This window comes from Argentina anserina, chromosome 1 (genome assembly GCF_933775445.1).
Source record: "Argentina anserina chromosome 1, drPotAnse1.1, whole genome shotgun sequence".
NCBI lineage: Eukaryota > Viridiplantae > Streptophyta > Magnoliopsida > Rosales > Rosaceae > Argentina > Argentina anserina.
The window spans coordinates 9,421,004-9,443,399 of record NC_065872.1 but is presented as its reverse complement, the minus strand read 5'-3'; the positions used below and the strand labels follow the sequence as shown (position 1 = coordinate 9,443,399).

The following is a 22,396-nucleotide window of genomic DNA, read 5'->3' as shown; positions in this document are numbered from 1 at the left end:
GATACACCATAAGAGAAATTACCACAATCGATCGAATCCATTACTGCCTTATGTTCCATCCTTTAAATCCCACAGATCTCACTAAGTATGTCTAGTAACCTGCTCTGGTACCAATTGAAAATACAAGATAGAACGTAAATAGTACAAGCATCAGAAAATTTAGAAGAATTTCACTTTTCTTTTGAACTATTCATATTACAAAGATTACACTTTAATCTATGATAATATAGTTCTCAAAAGTAAAATACTTCTCACTTGATAGTCACAATCAAGTGTTGAAACAACCTCACTAAGATCGTTGCTTCAAGTGTTGATACAACCTCACTAAGATTGTTGTAAACACATGGATGGTCGATCTCATTCAGATCGTCGATGCCACAAGGTTTATCGTCGTCACACAGATCGACTATGCCACTAAGGTCTTCTTCAATGGAGTCACTAAAATCTCTTGCTGCTAGGGTCTTCTTCAATGAGTCATTAATATCTCTTGCCACTAAGGTCTTGAGTTGAGACACACGTCTCCTTGCCACATAAGACTTGATTCCTTCTTAACGAACCTCACCATTGTTTATGTTCATGAGATGAATGAATGATTTAATCTAAATGCATGAACGATTTATGCATGTGATATGTAACCCATAGAGAGGATACAAAATACAATGAATTCTCAATGAATATAATCAACACAGAATAAAACTATGACACTAGCTAATGCAACAACTGCTTTTCCCAAGTTTCTGTGTTTCTCTCTCTTCTCTCAATCGTAGATGCTTAATATCACATAGACATATGTATGAACGATTAAACAATAATTATGTAAAATAGAGATGCATGGTAAACACACTAAGCAATAATCTCTTCCTCTATTTTTCCTACTCGATCTACCATAATTGTTTTCTCATAAGCATATATATATAATGGACGTGAGATAAATGAACGTTTCTAACAGGTCCATATATTTTGATTGAATCACAAAGATCATTGATTCTCAAGTGCAACAATGCAAATAATAATCAATAGTTTGGTTAAGCACACAATCAAATATAAATGATGCAACTAAGATTAGAGCTTTCACAAGTAGAGATACTAACATGACCTCTTTACTAGCATTCCGGGCTAACTTGTGAGAAACTCTACTATAATGAGCACTACATCATATATGAGAGATATGAGTTTATCAATGTCAATACCTAGGTATCACAACCTATTTTATATCCTCTAAAATCTCTCACCTTCACAATTTCTGAAATGTCTATTTATAAGAGAAGAGACTTCTCCCCCTTACTTAATGCATATCTCCTACAAAAAAGAAAATATATCATGTACGGCTCCACTACCTAGTTAGGGTTAAATTCCTTAACAAACTTACCAAAAAAATCGTAAGTGCACTTAGGAAAGAATTAAATAATATACCATGCAAAAAAAATCCTAAAACTTCAAAAACCTTTTCCAACCAAAGAATGTATTTCCTTATATATATAGGACAACTAGCTCTCTACGTACATGCATAGGTATACACCATCTAAACCCTAACAACCAATACTTACCATTAAACCCTAGCAACCATATATGTAAACTACCATATATATATGCAAATAAAGTAATTAGAAAGATATGCTTGAGCATATCGGAATTAAGTCTATATGGTAGCAAGGAGACCTTGAATCCAAGGCTCTCTATCTCTGATTAGGAATTCCTTTTTCTGTTTGATCTTTGATTTGATTTCCGTCTTCATCTCTTGCACTTTAAGCTCCATCAACTATGGATGCCAATGTATCTTCAATATATTAAAAGTTTGTCAAAAAAAAAAGGTCTCACGGTTCTCATGTCATTTCACAGTCATTTTACAAAGTGTGTTTGAGTTATTAATAGTATAGATTAACATTGAGAAAAAAAGATAAAGATAAAATAGGCAAACTACAAAATAACATATAAAAATAGAAATAAAAGAGAAAAATCAATAATTTTTAGATAATAACCACCCATATATTCATAAGTATCTACTTATATCTGCAACATCCACACGTATCAGAAACTCTATCTCCACTATTTACAATAAGACCCTCACGGTAAAACTCTATTTATTTTAAAAATTTACAAACATTCCATCATTTCATTCTAGTTATAACTAAAATATCATAATCGGCACAACCCAAATTGGTAGTGGACGGCTCCTTGCCATGAGATCCGATCCTCAACATCCTCAGTGTAAGGTTGTGATAAACTTTGATCTTCAACATTATAAATACCGTAATCATATGCTTCATGTTGGTGACCAAATTAGTCAAAATATGATTGAAGTTTATGCAATTTGACCAAATTCCTAAACCGTTTGAAGACACATATTGTAGAGTTATCTCCCACAAAAAGAGCATGATCATCTTGAGTATTTTTCTCAATCCCCATACCCATTTAGATGTCTAATTCGAAAACTCTAAACTTCTTTGTCCACTTCTCGCGTGGATCAAGCTTCATGTATAGAAATCTAGATTCAGGGGAAGGCCACGTCCAACCAACTTCGCATCTGAGTACGAATGTATGATCGATTAGTAATATCAAAATTGTAAGGGCATCGTCAACACTCTCATCCACATAAGTCCATGTTGAATCTTTACCCAATCTAATGAAAGCCATATCAGATCTTTCCAAATGAATGACGGTAACAATGCATTCATTTGCATTTTTGATTGGGTCAGTTGAAATACTCGCCTTGATAACATAACGCTCACAATTTTCATACCATCCCTCCCACCCTGGAAGGGTCAGTGGAGGGAAGCGAATGGATGAATTTTCTTTTGGCCTCCTCCTCTAACCCTAAAGAAGGGATTTACTAGGGTTACTCCAAAAATTTTCTTTTCAACATTCCTATGAACATAAATCAACCATTCTTTTGAAGATCCACAAAGGTGCTGACCATGCACTCTTACTTGCATATCAAGCACCTTGTTACGAATCACATCGTATAAGTTCCAGTAGTCCTTTGTTGTCAGAATAAATCATCATCATTGGAGCTATCAACCTAGCATGCTTGCTTTTATTATCCTTCGCTACAGAATATCAAGACTTGCAAACAACACCGAACGCCATATAATCTGATGCTAACAATAATTTCTCCACAACTGAATCTAATAGATGCTTAGGAAAATTTTCCCAATCTGGAAATATCCCTCGCTCCATATAGACTTTCCGAGGTAGCTAAGTAAGGTTGACGTTGTAGATCGAGAAAGAGCAAAGAAGAAGAACCAAAGCAAGGCACTGAGCTGTAACTTGCTCCTCGTGAAGAAGATATCTCGTTAAACTATATATAATAAGCAAGCTAGTTGCTTTTGTCTCTTTAGTTTTCTGGAGACAACTATCTGCACTGCACAAGATGTGATGGTTAAAATTTTGGGGACTAATTTTTAAGCTGGCAGAGAAGTGCTGATGAAAAAATTCATAAGAAAATTGAAGGTAAACACGGCAAGTTCTCCACTTCCAGAAACTGTGGCAGCTAAATGACAAGTGGAATTTAAAGGTACGTAGAAGGTGTCTGTTATATCCTTGATAAAATGCTCAATCAAAAAATGATTTATCTGCGTAGGAAGTTGAAATCACTCGTGGATTAGACCCTTATTTAAACATAATCGGTAAATAGACCTACTTGAATTATCAGACCAAAAAAAAAAACCTACTTGAATTAGAAATTTCAAATTTTCCTTTCACGGTAGGGTAAAAACCTGTTACCAACCAGAACTAGGTAAATACTTATTCTGTATCAACTGACCTTTTCTTTTAAACCTGGATATGTCATGTACTCATGTATCACTCTCTTGAACTAATTAAAACCAAACATTTAAGCAATACATTAATTAATATCCAACCTACAGTGTGACTGAATTACTGAACCAAAAGCAGATTGATGCATATCCACTATATCACTCTCATGTTGCAGCTTCTGTCATTCAGGTTCAAAAGCAAAAGCAGAATAACCACACTGAATCCAAAATATGGTTTGGCAAATTTCCCCAATCTGAAAATCACACTAAATTTAGTTTGATTATTTCACACCCACACTCTTATTAAACGAACTTACTTTCATGGATATAAATGTTACTTGATAAACCATATCCTTCATCAACAAAAAATAAAAAAAATAAAACTTGACGAGAAAACTTACCTCGCTCGTTCCACCAAGACTCTCCAGATCGAAGTATAGGTGAGAAGAAGAAGAAGAAGAAGATAGGAGTTGCACTTGGTAGTTTGATTTTGGGCAAATATTACGATATTGAAAACCCGGCCCAAATACTAAAACACGTCCAAGCCGCGGATCCGAAATAAATATAAATACCGAAATACCCTTTTAAACATTGCGTATTTCCAACGCGCGCCTTTCTTCTACCCTTGAATAGAGTGAAGGGAGGTCTCTTTTATCTCTGAGACTCCAAAGTCCAAACCCAGAAAAACCATGGCTTCTTCTTCTAAGCGGCTTCAGGTCGCTGCCTGCGTTCTGTGCCTTCTCTTGTTCACCCTCCCCTCTTCTTCTTCCTCTGAATCGCCGACTCCGCATTCCCTAGGTAACTTTCTTCTTCCTCCAGTTACTCTCTCAATTTTTATCGCGCTGTGAAAAATTAAAATACTTAGGGTTTTTGATGTTACGGACAGTAATTTGAGTTCTCTGTTGCTCTTTGATTCTCTGCTTTGTTGAACATTGTGATGAGCGAGGAAAGAATGGAGTTTGTAAATTTTGCTACGGGATTTTGGAAAATTCTAGAACTCAATTTAGGGCTTTACTTGTTTATGCATCGATGAATTTGAGGAGTTCAAGCTTGATTTTGATCGAGTGTGTGTGTGTGTTTTTTTTTTTGGAGTTAATATGTAGATCTAGGTAACTTGGTTTCATAGGGATGGTGAGAGTTTTGTGTTTTTAGGGTTGTAATGGATTTGTGGATTTGGTTTTGCAGTTGTTGGTGAGATTGCTACTTTGCGATTCTTGAATGGCGTGGTGGTGCGGAATTCTCCTGGTGCTAAGCGTGATAATCTAGTGTTGTGTGGGAGAGTTCGTGTTGTTGGATTGTCAAGGCTTAAGAATCTGGAGAGGTTTGCTGACACGGTGAGGGTAGAATTGCCATAAATTCAAGCTATCGTGTGATGCCTTTTGAGGTTTGTTTCCACAGGTGATTTTTTGTAGTATGATTCTAGTTATTGTTTGCATGCAAGGCTTGTTTGTACTGAATACGAATGATTTATGACGATACATTATGTTTGGTAGTTTATTTTCTGTTTTTTTTAGAGGTCTTTGTGCAGTACTCCACTATTTATAGTATAATCCTTAGTGATTTGGGTAAAGGTTTTGTTTTTATAGAAGAAATGCTTTAAAGTATACTCCTTAATGCATGACTTAGATGTGTTACTTTTCTGGCAGAAATGCATCACTTGGGACAGGAATGTGCCCTCAGAACCAGTGGGAGAAAGTTTCCAAGGGGTCCTGGTTTGGATCCATGTCTCCTTATGAGCACAAAATAGTAGATATACGGACAGGTGGTTCGTCCTTGGAGAGTTTTGAGGTGTCGCTTAAAGAAGGTAACTTCTCAATCTCACATGCATATACTGTTACTAAGACCCTTGCTTCTAGTTCCTGGCTCACTAATGTGTCTTTATTTCGCAGAATTCTATATATATCGCCTAGTACTTTTCGTATCTGGTGTGATCTTGATGAGTTTGGCGCCTTTGCTGAGCAATTCATTAGTCTTCTATTACGGCAGTGGAATGGCAATAGGGGTGGCCCTTGTAATATTGATTATCCTTTTTCAGGTAATGTACTTTTCCTTTCCTGCACTTTTGTACTTTATGTATCATTATAATCTAGGCATGCAATACAGATCCTTTTTAAAATATGTACCCTATCAAAACTGATTATTATGGCACTGTTTTTTCTGGCTGGTTACAGGGGATGAAGCTTCTCCCAACAGGTCGGAAGAATTCGCTCGGATTATTTTTGTTTTCATCTGTGGTATGTGTCAAGGCTTAAGTTAGTTCACCTTTTTACCTGTTCATATTACTTTTATGATCCATTTTAATTTTCCTTTTTTTTTTCAGGTTGGTTTGGGATCTTTTCTCCTCAGCTACATCCCAGGGCTAGTGCGATCAGCTTGGAATTAGTGAAGAGATGTATAATCCTGTATGTAAGTTATATGTATAGATATTGATAACTGCCCTAGTATTTCTACCATAAAGCAGTTGATTTTTCAACCTTACTATCCCATCGTATTTCACGGTATTAATGTTTAAAATTAACTGTAAAATGACTATTCTATTTCTGCATTGCTAGTTGTAGGAAGCGACTATAATGGTCATGCAATACGTTTATCTTCTTGTTTGCTGAGCGAGCCAACTTAAGTTGAGCAAATTGAGGCCCATCATTATATTTAGTTATGTGATAAATTTGTTGTGGTTTCAAACGATATGCGTAGATCAGCTTTTAGGTGAAAAGAGTTCATCATACCTACATCAATATTGGCACATTTTGTATGCTTAAATATGAGCTGATTAAAGAATCTTCATTCTAATGAAATATGATATTTATTTATTTATTATTTTCTCTTAAAATATGTCAACTCTTTCAAAGATCTTTCAAAATTTTGCCCCCTGGGTGTTGATTTCAATTTGCTCTCTTTTAGGTGTAGTAATTGATGCATGGAAAGTCAAGTTTTTGAACATCATCATACCTCTAGCTTAATAAATTAGACATCAAGCCTCACATGAGTCATTTTGAATTTATGTCTGTTTTGCTTTTTTTTTTTTGTTCTTTCTTATTTATAGTAATTATCTATAATACATTCTCTGCAGTAGACCCTAAAGCCTGAAATATATGTTTTGCCTGATCGCTTGATTCAGTATAAATCTACATTACACTGCAAATATATATGGTAATTGTATTTTAAGTTTATACTAACTGGAAAGTGCTCTCATTATATGCAGTTGGCTATATTTCTTCTGGCTTTCATTTTTCTAGCTGGAGCATGGTTAGGATTCTGGACAGTTCGTAAAATGGCCTTGAGAGAAGATGGATCAATTGATTCTAGCACATCTTTGTTTGTTTTGTGGACCATCCGGTTCATATCTGTTCTTATGCTTTCACAGGTAAGTTATATTATATCTATATCTAACTGTGTGGTTGTAAATGTCTAATTTTCTATTTGGTGATTTAGATTCCTTGTTTTGTTTTCAGAGTTCTAGCGATCAGCTACTGGCAGCAGGAGCCATAGCAGTCCCTTTAGTCCCTTTCATAGTGACGAAAGTTGCTATTATGTTTGGAGTTGTACTCTCTTTTATGAGGAGAATAACTATAGCATTCGGAACGGTAGTCTCTTTTATAGCAAGGACAATTGCTATAATACTTGGAGGCATAATCTCTTCAGTGCAGGAAATCTTCAGATGGATTCGTCACCGGCGCATGTACAGGTATCCAGTAGCAAGTCTTATGTTATCACCCAAAAAAGAAAAGTGGAAGATCAGAGCTTCCTGATTCTCCACCTGGATATGCACCTGATGAGATTATCAACGAGTTTCAAAGTGATGAAGACTATAAGTTCCCGAGGCCTGGATCCAGAAACTCTACACTGGCTTCATGCATTTCATCTGGCCTAGGTTTGCTTGTTTCCTGTACATTTCATTTTCTTTTTACATAAATTATTTTGGTCAAATGAGTAAAGCATTAATGTACTAATTGTTGTTACAGGTTCTAGAAGTGCATCACCATCAGAAAGGTTATACCCTTCGTATATTCACACTACACCTGAGAAGAGAGCAGTGTCAGTACAAGAGTGGGAGAAAGTCACCACACAGACGACGGAGAAAGCCTTGGAAGAACTTGCTTCGTCTCCTGTTTTTGCCAAGTGGTTTGCTGCAAATGCTCATAGAATAACCACCACCCCACTGAGCAGCAGAAAGACTGATGAGCAGCGCCGCCGCTGGTGGTTCTCCTAGTGTCACGCGCACAACACTTGCTGTAAATTCCGTAGATAGATTTTGTTGTGTGGCGGTAACCTGTATGATCATTCTGAGCAAACCTGGATGATTTTTTTTGTAACTTCAGGGTAATTCAAAAAAAGCTACAGTACGTTTAGGAGTCTGTTTCGATCATTTTGATACTACTTGGAGTACATTTAGTTCAGACCATGGCCAGTCTACTTGATGTGGACTAATAGAATTGGAAATTCTTAAGACGAATTAGTACTATAATGCTTGTCCGCGTCAGTTTCATAGTTGCGGCTCCATATGTGTCTTCGTTCTTGTTGCGTATGAGAGGTCACTTACTTTTGCCCCAAGGCAGGCAAAGATGGGTGGAATGCGAGTAGGATCCTCACACAGGGTGGACGTCTACAGCTGCCTACTGCCAATTTCAACCCTTTTACAAATTTTATTGTAATTCTCATTGACGCTTATTATTATTATTATTATTATTATTATTATTATTTCGTGTTAACAATTGAAACGTTATAAAGAATGTTTTGTGAGTCGAACATAGTTAGACCAAATGGTATTGAGCAAATTTTCAATATCTTTCTCGAATTTAAGTCTTTAATATTACCATTCTTGTGAACACTGGTATATGATTTGAGCTTATGTAATAGATTTTGTTATTACTATATATCTTATATGAGAAATTATTATATATATCCGTCACATATCCCACGTGGCGTACCAATTTAATGTTATTAGTCCATTTTTTACTGTGATTGTTTCTGATTGGTTTTTATATGTAAATAAATTTGTACTATTTTCACCGCGTGCATGTTAATTATATTATGACGTATTATGATTGGCTGGGTACACACGTAGTGTGACGGGTACATAGAATAATTATTTGATATAAGTAAATATGTTTTACGCGAGAAATTCTATGGTGCAGCGCTGCATGCGTGCAGCGCCTCTAATCCACCATTCATATATTCCACGGACTCCACGTGTATTTTAAGACACCCTTTATCCACCGTTGAATTCAGTATATATGGTATACATCTGGACGAATCTTGCTTTACGCTACTGTAAGATAGGAGTAGAAAACATGTCCGTCAACGTATGGGGAAGTGAAATTTGACGTCATGATGGCCATCATGCGCTAGCCAGTCTCAACTACCATGTACTGCGATAACCCTCTCCGTGTCAAAACCGCGTCTTCACCACCCCTAAATATTCGGCACCCTCTCTCATTATCTTCTTCACAATCCCACCCCCGACTTCCCCGAAACGTCTCAAGCTCTCTCGCCGACTCTACCCCCCCCCCCCCCCCCCCAACCCTATAAAACTAACTAACCCCACCTCTTATTTTCACTCTTTCACCCCAAAACCCCCCAAGTAAGTCTCTTTCGGATTCTTCTTTGCCAGAATGAGCTACTACAATCAGCAGCAGGCTCCAGTTGGTGTTCCTCCTCCTCAGGGTATCTGATTGTTTCTTAGATTTTGCTCTTGCATGTTTTCTTGTTTCTTGGATTTTGGTTTGGTGGTTTAACAATGGTGTTTGGTTTCTTTGGTGTTACTAGGTTACCCACCAAAGGATGCTTACCCACCAGCAGGCTACCCTCCACAGGGATACCCACCTCAGCAGGGCTACCCTCCACAAGGGTATCCTCAACAGGGCTACCCACAACAAGGCTACCCTCAACAACAGTATGCTCAGCATCCTCCTCAGCAACAACAGAGCTCTGGTTGCCTTGAAGGATGGTAAGCCCAATTCAGATCATGGTTTTCTTGGTTCGGTTTGATTTGATTTTGATGTCATGAGTAACAAATTGATTGATAGATTCGTAGATTCAGAATTGCGATGATTGAGAGTGTTTGTTTATGTGATTTATTTTTGTTGTGGTTGTTGTTTTTCAGTCTAGCGGCGCTTTGCTGTTGTTGCCTGTTGGATGCTTGCTTCTGAGGGAGATTGGATGCTCTACATTGCTTCATCGCGGGGTAACATGTCATTGAAGTTTTACATTTAGGATCAAGTAATACCGTCTGATGTTTGGCGGTGCTGTTTAGGATTGCGATATGCAGAATCATTTAGCTGAACAAATTTTCTGTTTCACTTGAATAATAGTAGGTTGTGTTTATGTGGATATTGTGGATTAGTAGTTGACTGTTGTTTTATCAGCTAAATGGACCTAATGACTTTGTCATTTTATTTTCGTACTTGGGAGAGTATATACATGGTGTCTCTGGATTATCTTCTGATGTTCTGATGATGCTCTTTTCTTATGGATAGATTTATCTATGAAAGCTGATTTGGTGTTTTCCTTCACTTTTTCTTGTGCTTGTTTTATTTTCTTGTTGGATTTGATTATTTGGGGTATAAGATAGGATGTCATTGTTCATTCCTTTAATTATGTTCTACTCTTAGAGGTTCAACTATCTATTATATGACCCCAGCACTAGTGCCAGTGGCCTACAGCTCATTGTAGAGTGTAGACAAGCATATTGCTTTCCTATTCCTAATGTTTTGTGATGTTATTTGAGGTAGTGACTTAGTCACAGTAAGTTGATGAATGCATCCATTGATAATTTGACAGTGACTTAGTCAGTATGCTTTGTTAGTCTATTTTCTGATTTTTAGTATAAAATTGTCGGTGACCAGGTTCCCTTTTGTTAGCTGTGGTAGTGGGCCTAAAACAGATATAGGAATGAGGACTGGACATGGGATCTAGCTTTGTGGAGTAGTTTTGATACTTTGGACGAGATATATTTCAGCTTGACCATGCTATAACTTGTCCAGCCCAACTTATATTCTTGCCAATACAGCTGTAGAAGGATATTGTGCCTCTATTCCTTCTCCTATGTTAGTTTATTGTGACAATCTTTACTCCATTTCGGATCAGACAGCTTTTGAGAGAGTTCATAATAGCAATTTGTATCATCGCGTGTTCAATAAATCAATAACAGGGCCAATACGTTTGACAATGGCCTTCATGGACCTCAGGTTGTTACCATCAGATAGGAAGATTAGGAAAAGATCCCAGGTGTCTGATACCTAGTGGTTATTAGAAGAGTCGCTCAGGCCTGTCTTGACATAGCTGTGCTTTACTTGATTTTGTTTTCTGTGAATTTTTCTCCCTCTTGTTTCATAGGAGCTTTCATTGTGAAAATATTTTCAATCCTGTCTGAATGATATTGGAATTACAAGTTCTACCAACCAACTATTTGTTTGGTTTTTTTTTTTGAGGGGGAACTATTTGTTTGGTTAATAACTTAATAATAGCTGAAGTCTTCATCCTCCTAGATGCATTGATGCATGACATAGAAACTAATAATATTTTACGCCAGCGACCAGAACTTTTTCCTCTGGTATAAGCTCTTTCCTCTACTGAAGAATGGTGGACTTCATGGTAGTTTCTACCATTAGTCTATCTATTTCAAATGGAACTATATAACCAATATAAGTAACATACATACAGTAGTGTTTGAACTTGATCATAATCTCATGTAATGGTCCGATGCAAATAGAGTTCGCATTGACCTCGGCTCTTTCTTGTAACAAACCAAATGATTCTAAAGTACTCACGTAATCTTATATGGAAATGATTATAAAGTACTATCTCGTAATCTTATATGGATCAGTGTTTAGTGCATTTCATAGTAGGAAGATTGAAGTGGATATGTGACACGTCAGTTTGATAGATCTAGAAAAGCTCGGAGGAGACTCACATCAGTGAAAGTCGCAAGGTATCAATTTCGATTGGGAAGTTCTATCACGATGAAGTTGAATGTGGCCCCGTCAGACATGGACGCAAGCCATATGCATGTTTGGGATATATAGTTAGGAGATGATCTTGTAGGCAACTGGAAGCATATGCTTCCGAGCTAGGACATTCCTCTCAACCCCAATCAAAACTCTGTTTTTGCAGAAATATGATCCAGACCATGGAGTGTATACGAAAAAGTAAACTCATGGACACCAAGCTTGGGTCTTTCGTCGTGTATCTGTAGACCCTAAACTTCCCGGTTACAGTTTGAAGGTGACAAACTAGAGATTTAAGACACTAAGGTTGATTGCAGACCAAGTATAGATACGTCGTGGCTGAAGTTCTGAACATTAGGGGAGATGCTTTTAAACTTATGCAGATAAGCTCATATCACGCTATCAGCTGGAGAATTTTCATCTGGCCGTGTGATTTCGCTTTCGTCATTTCTCTCATTGTGTACCCTATGCCTGGACGATCAAATGAAATATATCGATTGCCACTCGTCAGGGAAAGATACATGAGCATGAAAACTTGATGGGACTTCACCACCATAATGATTATTAGTGCCCAAGTTAATCGCACAATCTGGGATGATTAGGCACTAAGTTTTGGATTGATTGGTTCGATCCTGTGTCCTTGTCTGTAGAAGACGTCTTGAACTCTAGAAGTGTGGATGATGGTGAGGCGTTTGGTCGAGGGTATTGAGTATTGACACTAGCTAGTTCTTATGAACTTGGAAGGACTTCCGAATGAATTTGAAAAGAAAGGAAATGACTTGTTGCTTGAAATAACGCAACACAAATAAAGAAAATGAAAGAATTGTAGAGGCTACATTGTGTCTTTCATCATTTTCTAGTGCATATTAACTTGAAAAAGTTGAAATGATGATGCTTACTGCTCACTACCAGTGACAGATCCTAGATGGGTGCTTAGGGGATACTTGGAACCAGTGGCAGATCTAGAATTGTAATCTAGGGAGGGTTTGAAAGGCCGAAGACAATTTTTTTTGACAATGTACATAAAAGATGAGATTCAACCAATGTACACAAAATACTATGTGATTCACACTTTGAACTGATTGTTTTACATTATATGCATCAAAATACCTCTAAGCATATGTAACCGAGGGTGGATGGAAAGCAAACGCATAAAACCAGAAATTCCAAATGGGAAAATCCCCAATTCAATCATGACATCCTGTGCTCGCTAGAGGAGTGGAGGCCGCACATAACTTCTTGTGGAATGGTGGAGTGAGCTAATCCCAAGTGTGATCTATCACTTTAATTTAAGAATTAAACTTTAATTTTTAGGGTTAGAGATTTAATTTTGGAAAAAAAAAGAAGGTGGAAGAAGACACAAAGAGAGAAGAAGACTAAGAAAAGAAAAAAATGAGTCATCCGTGTGAGATTAGAGAGATTGTTATGGGAGAAAATTGGATGTACGTAAATGTATGTGTAAATGTTGGTGTGGGGATTGAGTGTGAGAAAAAATAAGAGATGCTCTATTTAAAAAAAATTAAACTTTGATGCTTGAGTATACTTTGTGAAAGGAACCGCTGCTCACTACGCTATTTTTAGTAATGCTACATTTTCCTCAGCTTTTGCTCAATATATTGTCTTATCAAAACTAAATAGTAAATTGATTTTCCAAGATGCTTTTAATCATTTACAAATTTGATACTTCTTACACAAAATGTAATAAACACACAGCAGCCTATGAGACTGTAGGTTATATAAATCAAATTTTGAAGACTGCGATTATATAAAACTGTGAAAATTAAGAATCGACATTGACAGAGCTAGGCAAACGGAAAAGGCACACATAACAGAGAAGAATGGAGTCTCTTTCACGATGCCAAACTATTCTCCGATCACCATCAAAGCCTTGCTAGCTTTCTATAAAAGGGACAAGTGTCCTTCACATTCCCAAGTCCCAACTCATCCCTCTCTCTCAACTCTATCGTTTTGCCGCGTTTCTGCTGCTACCGGTATATAACACATAAACCGCTGACTGATATAAAAAATTTCCCTTTCATTTTTTTTTCGTTTCCTGGGTTTTAGCACAAGAATGGCTACTAGATCAAGGCCGTGTAGTGATTACAACACAGGCCAAGCTTGGTCATCATCTTCATGGCCCTGCAAACCCAATTACAGTTTGAATGTGAAGAATCAGAGATTTGGGACAGCAGGGTTGGCTCGTTTGTGGCAGAAAATCGGAAAGAGCTCAAGAGAAAGGTGCTCGGTAGCTCAAGGGTACGGTTCAGAAAGAAGTGAAGCTTATGTCGTTTCCGACCAAGACAAGAGATTCGTGCACGCCCTCCGGGAAGTTCAGCCGTACATTTTCCTCAACAGAGGCCGGACATTTGTCGTGGTGATCGCCGGCGAGATTGTTGCTAGTCCTTACTTCGATGCCATACTTCAGGTGAACACTCCTATCCTCATTACACATTATTTTACTAATTAAGACGAGTACAGTTTTGCGGTAAATGCGGTAAATGCCACGGGGTAACAGAAGGGTTATGGTGAGGGTTAGAGAACAAATCTATGAGCTTGTTGAGACTTGAGAGTGTCCCCATGAAACGATGGCTCGTGAATTTGGTACGCAGGAAAAGAATCCCAGCACAGTGAGATAGTGTAGGCTTTACCAGTGTAGTTAGCTACCAACCGATCACTTCAGACTTTTCCGTACTCGCCCTTCGTCACATCAACATAATTTTAACTTACCGGGCCAACCTCTTGCTTGTACATTTTGGGACCTATTCACTTGAATGGAGCAAGTCATCATTGACTAAAGAAGAAAAAGATGGGGGATACAAATTTTAGTGGGGATGGCTATTCGTTTTTTTAGTTACAAGTGGGATGGCTGTTCTTTGTGTCATATATGCACGACGAGCTCGAATCAACTAGTAGAGCTTTATATTTCCAAAAATACTCCCAAGTCCCAACAAGAGGAAATGTAGTGTACTATTTAGGTACGCGACGCTAATACTCAATTTATAATTTTATACACGTGTGTAATACATTATATTACGCATATACAGGTGTCTAATGTCGAATAATTTAGTGTGCATATAAGTTGTTGCATACCATCCATATATAAACAAATACTATATGTTCTAACAAAACTTGCTAGAGACCAAAAGTGTGATAGAAGTGAAGATACTAGTATTGTTCATCACTAGTGAGTTACACTTGTATACAGTATCTCAAAAAGACAATAAAGAGAAGGTCGCTTTTATAGCTAGTTTCCTTTGGTGCTAACAAAGGGTCGCTAATTGGTACTTTGGTGGTGTTCGAAATCACCATCCCTCTTTAAGCTTCATCATTGTGAGTTTGTAACAATAGTAAGAGATAGTTAAACATAAGCAATATGATGTATAATATTCCTAATCAAAGATTAAATTACACAAGATTCGTAATAAATAGCAAACCAATTTTGAAAGATTAGGAATTAGATTATGTCTATATAAGATCCGCCTCCAAATTCCAAACCCGAACGAATCAATTTGCGCGGGTAGGTGTCCACACACCCAATTCTAGCCGCTTCTCTCTTTGATTCCAAAATCCCAATTAGGGTCTTCATCTCTCTTCCCCAATTCCCGCCATGGCCGCCACCTTTCTCTCCTCCCACTGCCACGTCACTCCCGCCGCCGCCCACCCGCCGTTCTTGCCCCGCCGCTTTTCCCTCACCCCAGCCGCCATCCCCTCCCAGCTGGCGGTGGTGAATCGCCGGCCGGAGAGGGGCAGAGTCGGAATTTCGCGCCGGCCCCATGCGGCGGCGGCGTTCGGGCCGGTGATGGAGGAGAGCGACGGCGAGAATTATAACTCGATGGAGGACGAGCAGTTCGTGCGGTGGTTTAGAGAGGCTTGGCCTTACCTCTGGGCCCACCGCGGCGCCACCTTCGTCGTCATCATCTCCGGCGAAATCGTCAACAGCCCTAATCATATAGACCCTATACTAAAGGCCAGTCCTTTATTTCTCTAAGCTCAGAAAATGGAGAAAGTTTAATTTTTTTTTACTCAATGTTTTTTACTGAGGTTAAATTTGTGGATGAATTGTCTGATGTTGATTTTCAGGATATTGCATTTCTCCATCACCTGGGGATCAAGTTTGTTCTTGTTCCAGGGACACATGTCGAAATCGACTCGCTTTTAGCTCAGAGAGGTAAACTATTGTCACATTGTTTTGTATGTTTCTTAGTGTTTGTTGTTTCGATGATATGAAAATTGAAGTTAAGATGGAGTAATTTTGTTTTGTTTTAGGTTTTGGAGTTATTGGGGTTTAGTAGTTGAATTATTGATGCTCAGAGTGTTAAGTTGTTAATTGTCGCAGGCAAGAGTCCAAAGTTTGCTGGTCAGTATAGAGTGACCGACTCGGATTCTCTGACGGCTGCAAAGGAAGCTGCTGGGAAGATTACTATGGATATAGAGGCCAAGCTTTCACCGGGACCCTCCATATGCAATATTCGTCGGCATGGTGAAAGTAGTCGATGGCATGAAGTTGGTGTTAGTGTAGCTAGTGGTAACTTCCTTGCAGCTAAGGTAAGAATGTTGTACTTTCAGATGTAGTAAATGTGATGTTTGAGTTGTTTGCTCGATTTGTGAAGTATCTGCTACTGTTACCAAGTTTTAAAGAATTTGCATGATATTTTTAGAGGAGAGGAGTTGTTGCTGGTGTTGATTATGGGGCAACAGGTGAAGTTAAGAAGGTGGATGTAGTTCGTATGCGTGAGAGACTTGATGGCGGTTGTATTGTGCTACTGAGCAACCTTGGTTATTCAAGTTCTGGAGAAGTTTTGAATTGCAAGTATGATATATTGACACAACTTCTAATAGTTTTCTTTCTGTTAAAGAATAAGTCCGGTGATGCTTATTGTCTATTTGGTTCATTATTTCTTGCTTCCAACTCTTCTTATATGGTAGTAGTGCCCAGTTCATGATGGTTTTATGCTTTTAATATTTCAGCACGTATGAAGTTGCAACAGCTTGTTCCTTGGCTATTGGAGCAGATAAGCTTATTTGCATAATAGATGGTCCAATTCTTGATGAGAGTGGACGTCTGATTCGTTTCTTGACTCTTGAAGAAGCTGACATGTTGATTCGTCAGCGGGCTGTTCAGAGCGAAATCGCCGCTAGTTATGTTAAAGCTGTTGATGAAGAAAATCTTCATCATCTTGGACAGGATAATGGGAATTTTTTTAAGGAAAAGCATATTCCTAGGTTTAATAATGGTGTTGGTTTTGACAATGGCAATGGATTATGGTCTGGTGAACAAGGTTTTGCAATTGGAGGTCACGAGCGGCAAAGTCGATTAAGCGGGTACCTTTCAGAATTGGCTGCTGCAGCCTTTGTTTGCCGGGTAAGATACCTCCCCTATTATTGTTTATATGAAATTTATTAACCTAAATATGTTTTAGAAGTTATAAAAGTATCTTGTCTCATGTCCGATCTGACACACTTTAAGATGTACTACAGAGCATATTTTTTATATGATTTGAATTAATTTCTCCAAATGAAATTATTTTCAATGAAAAACTGTTCTTAATCATGCTATACTATGATTAATTATGAAGTCAACAAAATGGGCCAATTATGTTCTGTGCAACAAAGTTTGATATTGGAATTGCTGGGATCTTAGTTTTACTATGTGTGTATTTGCACACAGCCAGAAGTTTAGAATTGTTATTTTGCTACAAGCTCATAGTCTGAGATTGTCCATTGACTTTGGTTGAGTCCTTTAAATGATAATCTTTCAAATATGGATGGAGTTGCGGAAATATAGAATATGTATGCTTTTTACTCGAAAATCACTTGCAGTTCCAATATCACTTATTTTGTTTACAGAAGGCTATATTATTGAGCCTGAAACCAGTTCTGATCTTGAATCATTGAACACTATCGGAATGCTTGTTTGTTTGACATGGTTAAACTATAAGGTCTACGCATAACTTGTGCCTGAATATAGCTTGAAGTTTCCGTTAAAGAACCCAGCCAATGGTAGTTTTGATTTATGTCAGGGAGGTGTCCAAAGAGTTCATCTGTTAGATGGCACTAAAGGGGGAGTATTGCTCTTGGAATTATTTAAAAGAGATGGGATGGGGACTATGGTGGCAAGGTACTTAACTATTTTTTTGTTTCTCTTACATTACAGGTTCATGTTATAAAATTCTCTACTAGGTCAATTGGGTAGATTATTGGATTTGGTTCTGTTACAAATTCCTCCATTTTCTAACCTCTTTAACCAAATAAATTGAAAGCTGGATGATGTGGCACCTATTGTTTAGCTAAGGCTTTCTCCACCCATGCACTGATGGATGTGTTTTTTTCCATACATAGTGACGTTTATGAAGGAACTCGGATGGCTCGAGAGTCCGATCTCTCTGGAATACGACAAATTATACAACCTTTGGAAGCAGCTGGCACGTTGGTTACGAGAACTGACGAAGAGGTTTCTGCTCCTTGACTATTTGAATACTCATTACTATACTACTATATTTTAGGTTCACTGTACTTTATAACTGAAAAAGAATTGTCATTTGTTTTCTTGAACTGATTCTTCAGTATTCTCATAGTGGTGTTGGTTTGTTTTAATAGCTACTTAAAGCAATGAATTCATACGTTGTTGTTGAAAGAGAAGGTCAAATTATCGCATGTGGTGCTCTTTTTCCTTTCTGGGAGGAGAAATGTGCAGAGGTGGCTGCGATTGCAGTTTCTCCCGATTGTCGGGGACAAGGACAGGGAGATAAGTTACTTGGTACGATATAGTTCTGCACTTGTTGCTTTGCTCTTGTTTTTGTTGTTACTGTAATCATAATGTACATTACTGAGCAAATTGCATATATCTGATTATAATAACAGTAGCTGAGTATGTGAATAAGAAAAAATAAAGTAGAAAAATAACCAAGTATTTCAAGTACACTTAATTTCACACATCCAAAACCCGTTTTGCTTCAACACTTTTTAAATAGGATTATTGATACAGGTCCCTTTGGAATAAAAGATTCATCTAGGTACCTATTGAAACTTATAAGTCTATAAATCTCAAGTCTTTCTAAGATCAAAAGAATTCACTCTTAATAACACGATGTAAAACTGTCATACTTCACTCTAAACTTTAAAGGTGGAAACCCACCTGGACTTCCGGGGTAGATTATTCCTTTTTAGCCAAACCTGTTTAGTACTGCACGTGGTTTACATATGTTCTATTAGCAACTGGTGTTATGGTAAATATGTTCAATGATAATTCCTTTTGTAGTCTTAGATAGCCCCAAATGTACGAAACGGTTGACGTAGATGAGCTCTATAATCTTTTGTATATCATTGTAGCTCCTGTAATTTATCATAATATTTTGGATTTTGAATTGCAGATTACATGGAGAAGAAGGCATCTTCTCATGGATTGGAAAAACTTTTCTTGTTAACAACCCGCACTGCAGATTGGTTAGTTTCAGCTACTTGAAATACCCGCATCTTATATACACTTGAATTTGGCTTACAAGTAGAGGAATATAGGGTGTCGGTCTACTTAATGTAGTTCATGTTTTTTGGCTGGGGTACTGATCCTAAATTGTTGATATGACATGATTGTTGTTATCATATGGATCAATAAAACTTACTGATGCTTGCAGCCAGAATGTCATCAGCATGTGGGAAGATTTGCATAATTATTTTCTCTTCCCCTTAAACATCAAATTGTCACACAATTGAAAGCAATATCCTTAATTGCATTCAGTGAATGTCGTGCTCACCCTTGACGAACCCGTGTTTTTTTGCTGTACAGGTTTAAAAGACGTGGATTTTCTGAATGCTCAATTGATTCAATACCAGAGAAACGCAGGGAAAAGATCAATCTGTCCCGTAGATCGAAGTACTATATGAAGCAGCTGGTACCTGATACTGGCGGAATTACTGTTGATAGGGTGTTCTATTAGAGCTCTTATATCCCTGTGGCATGTTTGTGGATTATGCATTTTGAGTCCCAACCCACTTCTCTTCATTTCGATCCTTTAGGTTCACTTTCAGAGAAATTGTAAAGTACAAGCAATCAAGTTTCTAAGGACATGTAATTTGAGGAGAGGAAACTTTGAATAGAAGTCTAGCATAGTGTAGAGATGAATCATTCTGAAAAAGTTATTAATGAAAGGGTTAGAAATGAAACTGTTATTCTAGCTCAGCATGATTTCGTGATTGAAATGTGATAATCATCTAAGTATGGAACCCAAAACCCAACGAAGTGAAGAGCAACGCTCGTTTTAACGATAACCGGAATCAATTTGGTTGCTAAGCTCACCATAGTCGGGGAATGGGGACGCATTCGATAAAGATTTGATTTCTAGATAAAATAGGAATAGAGTTCTGTGTTTCCCAAAATCACTGGGATTACGGGTAGTGTACAACTATAAACTGATATGTATAAACCACGGGGCCCAAATTACGAGTGCACTTTAATAGAGTTGGATCAAGATTCGAATTCCTGCTTGGATTAGGTTTTACCAACTTTTTCCTTTTTTGGGGGGCCAATATGTTTGAGAACGAATGGCTCCCTCCATCCAACAGGCGCAAAAATGGATGGCGGAGGAGGAAGAAGCCCTGTTAGCCGGAGTAGCAAAGTACGGCGTTGGCAATTGGAAGATCATTCTCGAAGATTCCGAGTTTGGCTCTGTCCTCACTCACCGCTCCAACATGAAACTCAGGCGCTCGAGGAGGCTGCAGAGAGCTTCCTTAAAATCGCGGTCTACGGCCGATGAAGCACTCGAAGAGTCGAAGATGAGGCGGATAGTGTTTCAGACACCAAAGAGGAAGATAGAGTTTCGGAGACGAAGAAGATGAAAAGAACTCCTGAGCCGGCAGAGGATGCCGAGTACATGTTGGAGCTATAGTCCATGCTACAGCTTGCCACTGAGATTTATGACGATTTTCAAGAGGGTTATGATGGGAATCACGAGTGATCATTTTCTAAAACCCTAGCCTTGTTTAGCTTAATTTTCTTTATCTCTGTGTATTTCTATATGTAATGTAGTTACTTATGGGGAACGAATGTGATTACGCTGGTGGCGATGTGACTGACTGAGCAATAGCTTCTCAGTTGTTGGATTGAAACAAACAAGTTACGGTTGCAACATAGACTATTAATTCGAAGAAATATACAATCGATCTATATAATGCAATGCGACAAGAAGAGGCCGGGGATTCTGATCCGTCAGTCGTTGAGTAGTTTTTCACATTTTTGAACATGGGTTACTTATGTGATTCCCATCATAGTTAGAGCTAGAAGCTGATTTTAGTCAACCATTGGGTTCAAAGACTTGCAAATAGACTAGTGAGCACATCCAATACGAATATACAATGACAAATTCTAAACACCGCCTTCGTTCGTTTAGGTTGCATATTGATTACCAGATGTACTGAGTGGTTTTACGGAATTGATTCTTTGTGGCATCAATAATCGAGTTTGTGTTTGGACTTTGGTCTGTGCTTAGTGAAAAAAAATTATATAATTAATTTTTCGTTTAGCGTTCGTAGGATATAATTTTTCGTTGGCATGGGAAGACCTAATCTAGCTGTAATTAGGAAAAAGTTTCCTACATTTATGGTGGAAACAAATCCTTGCGGACCAAGTCTTATAACAACCTTATGATCAAAGCGGAAAAAAAACTATAAATCTAGGTCTAGCTCTAACTGAGAGAGAGAGAGAGAGAGAGAGAGAGAGAGAGTGATTAGCGTTGGGAAATCATGAAGGCAATAAATCGAAAGACGTCGAAGGAGGAAGAAGTCCTAGCCGCCGGAGTTGTAACGCACGGCGTCGGCAACAGGAGAACCATGCACTGTATCTCCAAGTTTGCTCGTTATCTTGCTCAGAAGTCGACTACTGGTCTCTGGAAGAAAAAGAGGACGATGACATTTAGGGTTTCTGATGAGAAACATAATTCTTTGTCTCCCAAGGTGAAGACGGAAAGGGTCTCGGGGAAGGCAGAAGAAGATGTGGGATCAATGATGGATGCTCAAAGTTCTGCGGATCCTGCTGGCGCAGTTAAGGAGACCGAAAAGATTTTGAAAATGGAAGAACTCGAAGATATTAAGTCTAGGCTAATGTTACTGCACTAGATTTGGGGAAGATTCTCGACAAAAGACACCAATCGAGTCTCTGCTCCTGCTTTTCCACAAGCAAAGGACGAGAGCATAAAGACTTCGGATTTGCCAGAAGACAGTGATCGGTTTTCTACTAATCTTCCTCCGCAAGCAGAGAAAGAGACTGAAATAAGTTCAGTAATGGAAGAAGATACCGACGTGAAGTCCCCTGCTCCTGCTCCTCCAGAAGTAGATGAAGAGACCAGAGGGATTTCGGAGACGGAAGAAGATACCAGATCTATGCTACTGCTAATAAATCAGATATATGATAGATTTAGTAGTAGTACTTAGACCCAGAGTAATTGTAGAATGTACAGAGTTCTTAACTATAACCCTATAACTCAGTGAAACTAGTATTTGATGTAATCCCTGTTCTTACTTTTTCTAAATGCTGGATAGTGAAGTGAGAATACTAAAATGATAGATTGTTATAACTTATAACACAACTCAAATGCTGGATAGTGGATGACAATTCAAAAGTCTTTTTTTTTTTGTAACACAAAATTTTGCCAATAAATAGAAGATTATTGTAAAGATTCAATCATATCATACAAGGAAACCAAA

General features: G+C 38.0%; 3 protein-coding genes across 4 annotated transcripts; all 3 read left to right on the top strand.

Annotated features, from left to right (window-relative positions):
• Positions 1 to 4,409: 4,409 nt before the first annotated feature.
• LOC126801340 (uncharacterized) lies at positions 4,410 to 8,449 on the top strand. The gene is given in 11 exon segments (XM_050528797.1): positions 4,410 to 4,553; positions 4,941 to 5,096; positions 5,099 to 5,153; positions 5,402 to 5,559; positions 5,645 to 5,790; positions 5,927 to 5,989; positions 6,076 to 6,122; positions 6,124 to 6,157; positions 6,958 to 7,119; positions 7,208 to 7,502; positions 7,718 to 8,449. Coding segments are annotated over 11 exon segments (1,473 nt in total). The 5' UTR covers positions 4,410 to 4,444; the 3' UTR covers positions 7,966 to 8,449.
• An 802-nt stretch (positions 8,450 to 9,251) lies between these two features.
• On the top strand, positions 9,252 to 10,158 carry LOC126783417 (cysteine-rich and transmembrane domain-containing protein WIH2). Its single transcript, XM_050508885.1, has 3 exons — positions 9,252 to 9,419; positions 9,522 to 9,702; positions 9,859 to 10,158. Exons 1-3 carry the CDS (start codon positions 9,368 to 9,370, stop codon positions 9,902 to 9,904), a joined length of 279 nt encoding a protein of 92 aa, XP_050364842.1. The 5' UTR covers positions 9,252 to 9,367; the 3' UTR covers positions 9,905 to 10,158.
• Positions 10,159 to 13,510: 3,352 nt separating this feature from the next.
• On the top strand, positions 13,511 to 19,867 carry LOC126805124 (probable amino-acid acetyltransferase NAGS2, chloroplastic). Of its 2 annotated transcripts, none has more exons than XM_050532231.1 (10): positions 13,511 to 14,126; positions 15,782 to 15,869; positions 16,038 to 16,246; positions 16,360 to 16,511; positions 16,670 to 17,063; positions 17,722 to 17,819; positions 18,041 to 18,152; positions 18,299 to 18,458; positions 19,072 to 19,144; positions 19,485 to 19,867. In XM_050532231.1, exons 1-10 carry the CDS (start codon positions 13,773 to 13,775, stop codon positions 19,633 to 19,635), a joined length of 1,791 nt encoding a protein of 596 aa, XP_050388188.1. In that variant the 5' UTR covers positions 13,511 to 13,772; the 3' UTR covers positions 19,636 to 19,867. The 2 variants fall into 2 exon arrangements, with proteins under 2 accessions (XP_050388188.1, XP_050388187.1); XM_050532230.1 differs by lacking the exon at positions 13,511 to 14,126 and adding an exon at positions 15,138 to 15,668.
• The last annotated feature ends 2,529 nt before the right edge of the window (positions 19,868 to 22,396 follow it).

Bases quoted from the DNA above. Each gene is read 5' to 3' on its own strand.
- LOC126805124 (XM_050532230.1), top strand. From the start codon at position 15,309: ATGGCCGCCACCTTTCTCTCCTCCCACTGCCACGTCACTCCCGCCGCC. The intron at 15,669-15,781 runs GCCAGTCCTTTA...GTTGATTTTCAG, and splicing joins ATATAGACCCTATACTAAAG to GATATTGCATTTCTCCATCA. The intron at 17,820-18,040 runs GTACTTAACTAT...TTCCATACATAG, and splicing joins ATGGGGACTATGGTGGCAAG to TGACGTTTATGAAGGAACTC.
- LOC126783417 (XM_050508885.1), top strand. From the start codon at position 9,368: ATGAGCTACTACAATCAGCAGCAGGCTCCAGTTGGTGTTCCTCCTCCT. The intron at 9,420-9,521 runs GTATCTGATTGT...TGGTGTTACTAG, and splicing joins TGGTGTTCCTCCTCCTCAGG to GTTACCCACCAAAGGATGCT. The intron at 9,703-9,858 runs GTAAGCCCAATT...GTTGTTTTTCAG, and splicing joins TCTGGTTGCCTTGAAGGATG to TCTAGCGGCGCTTTGCTGTT.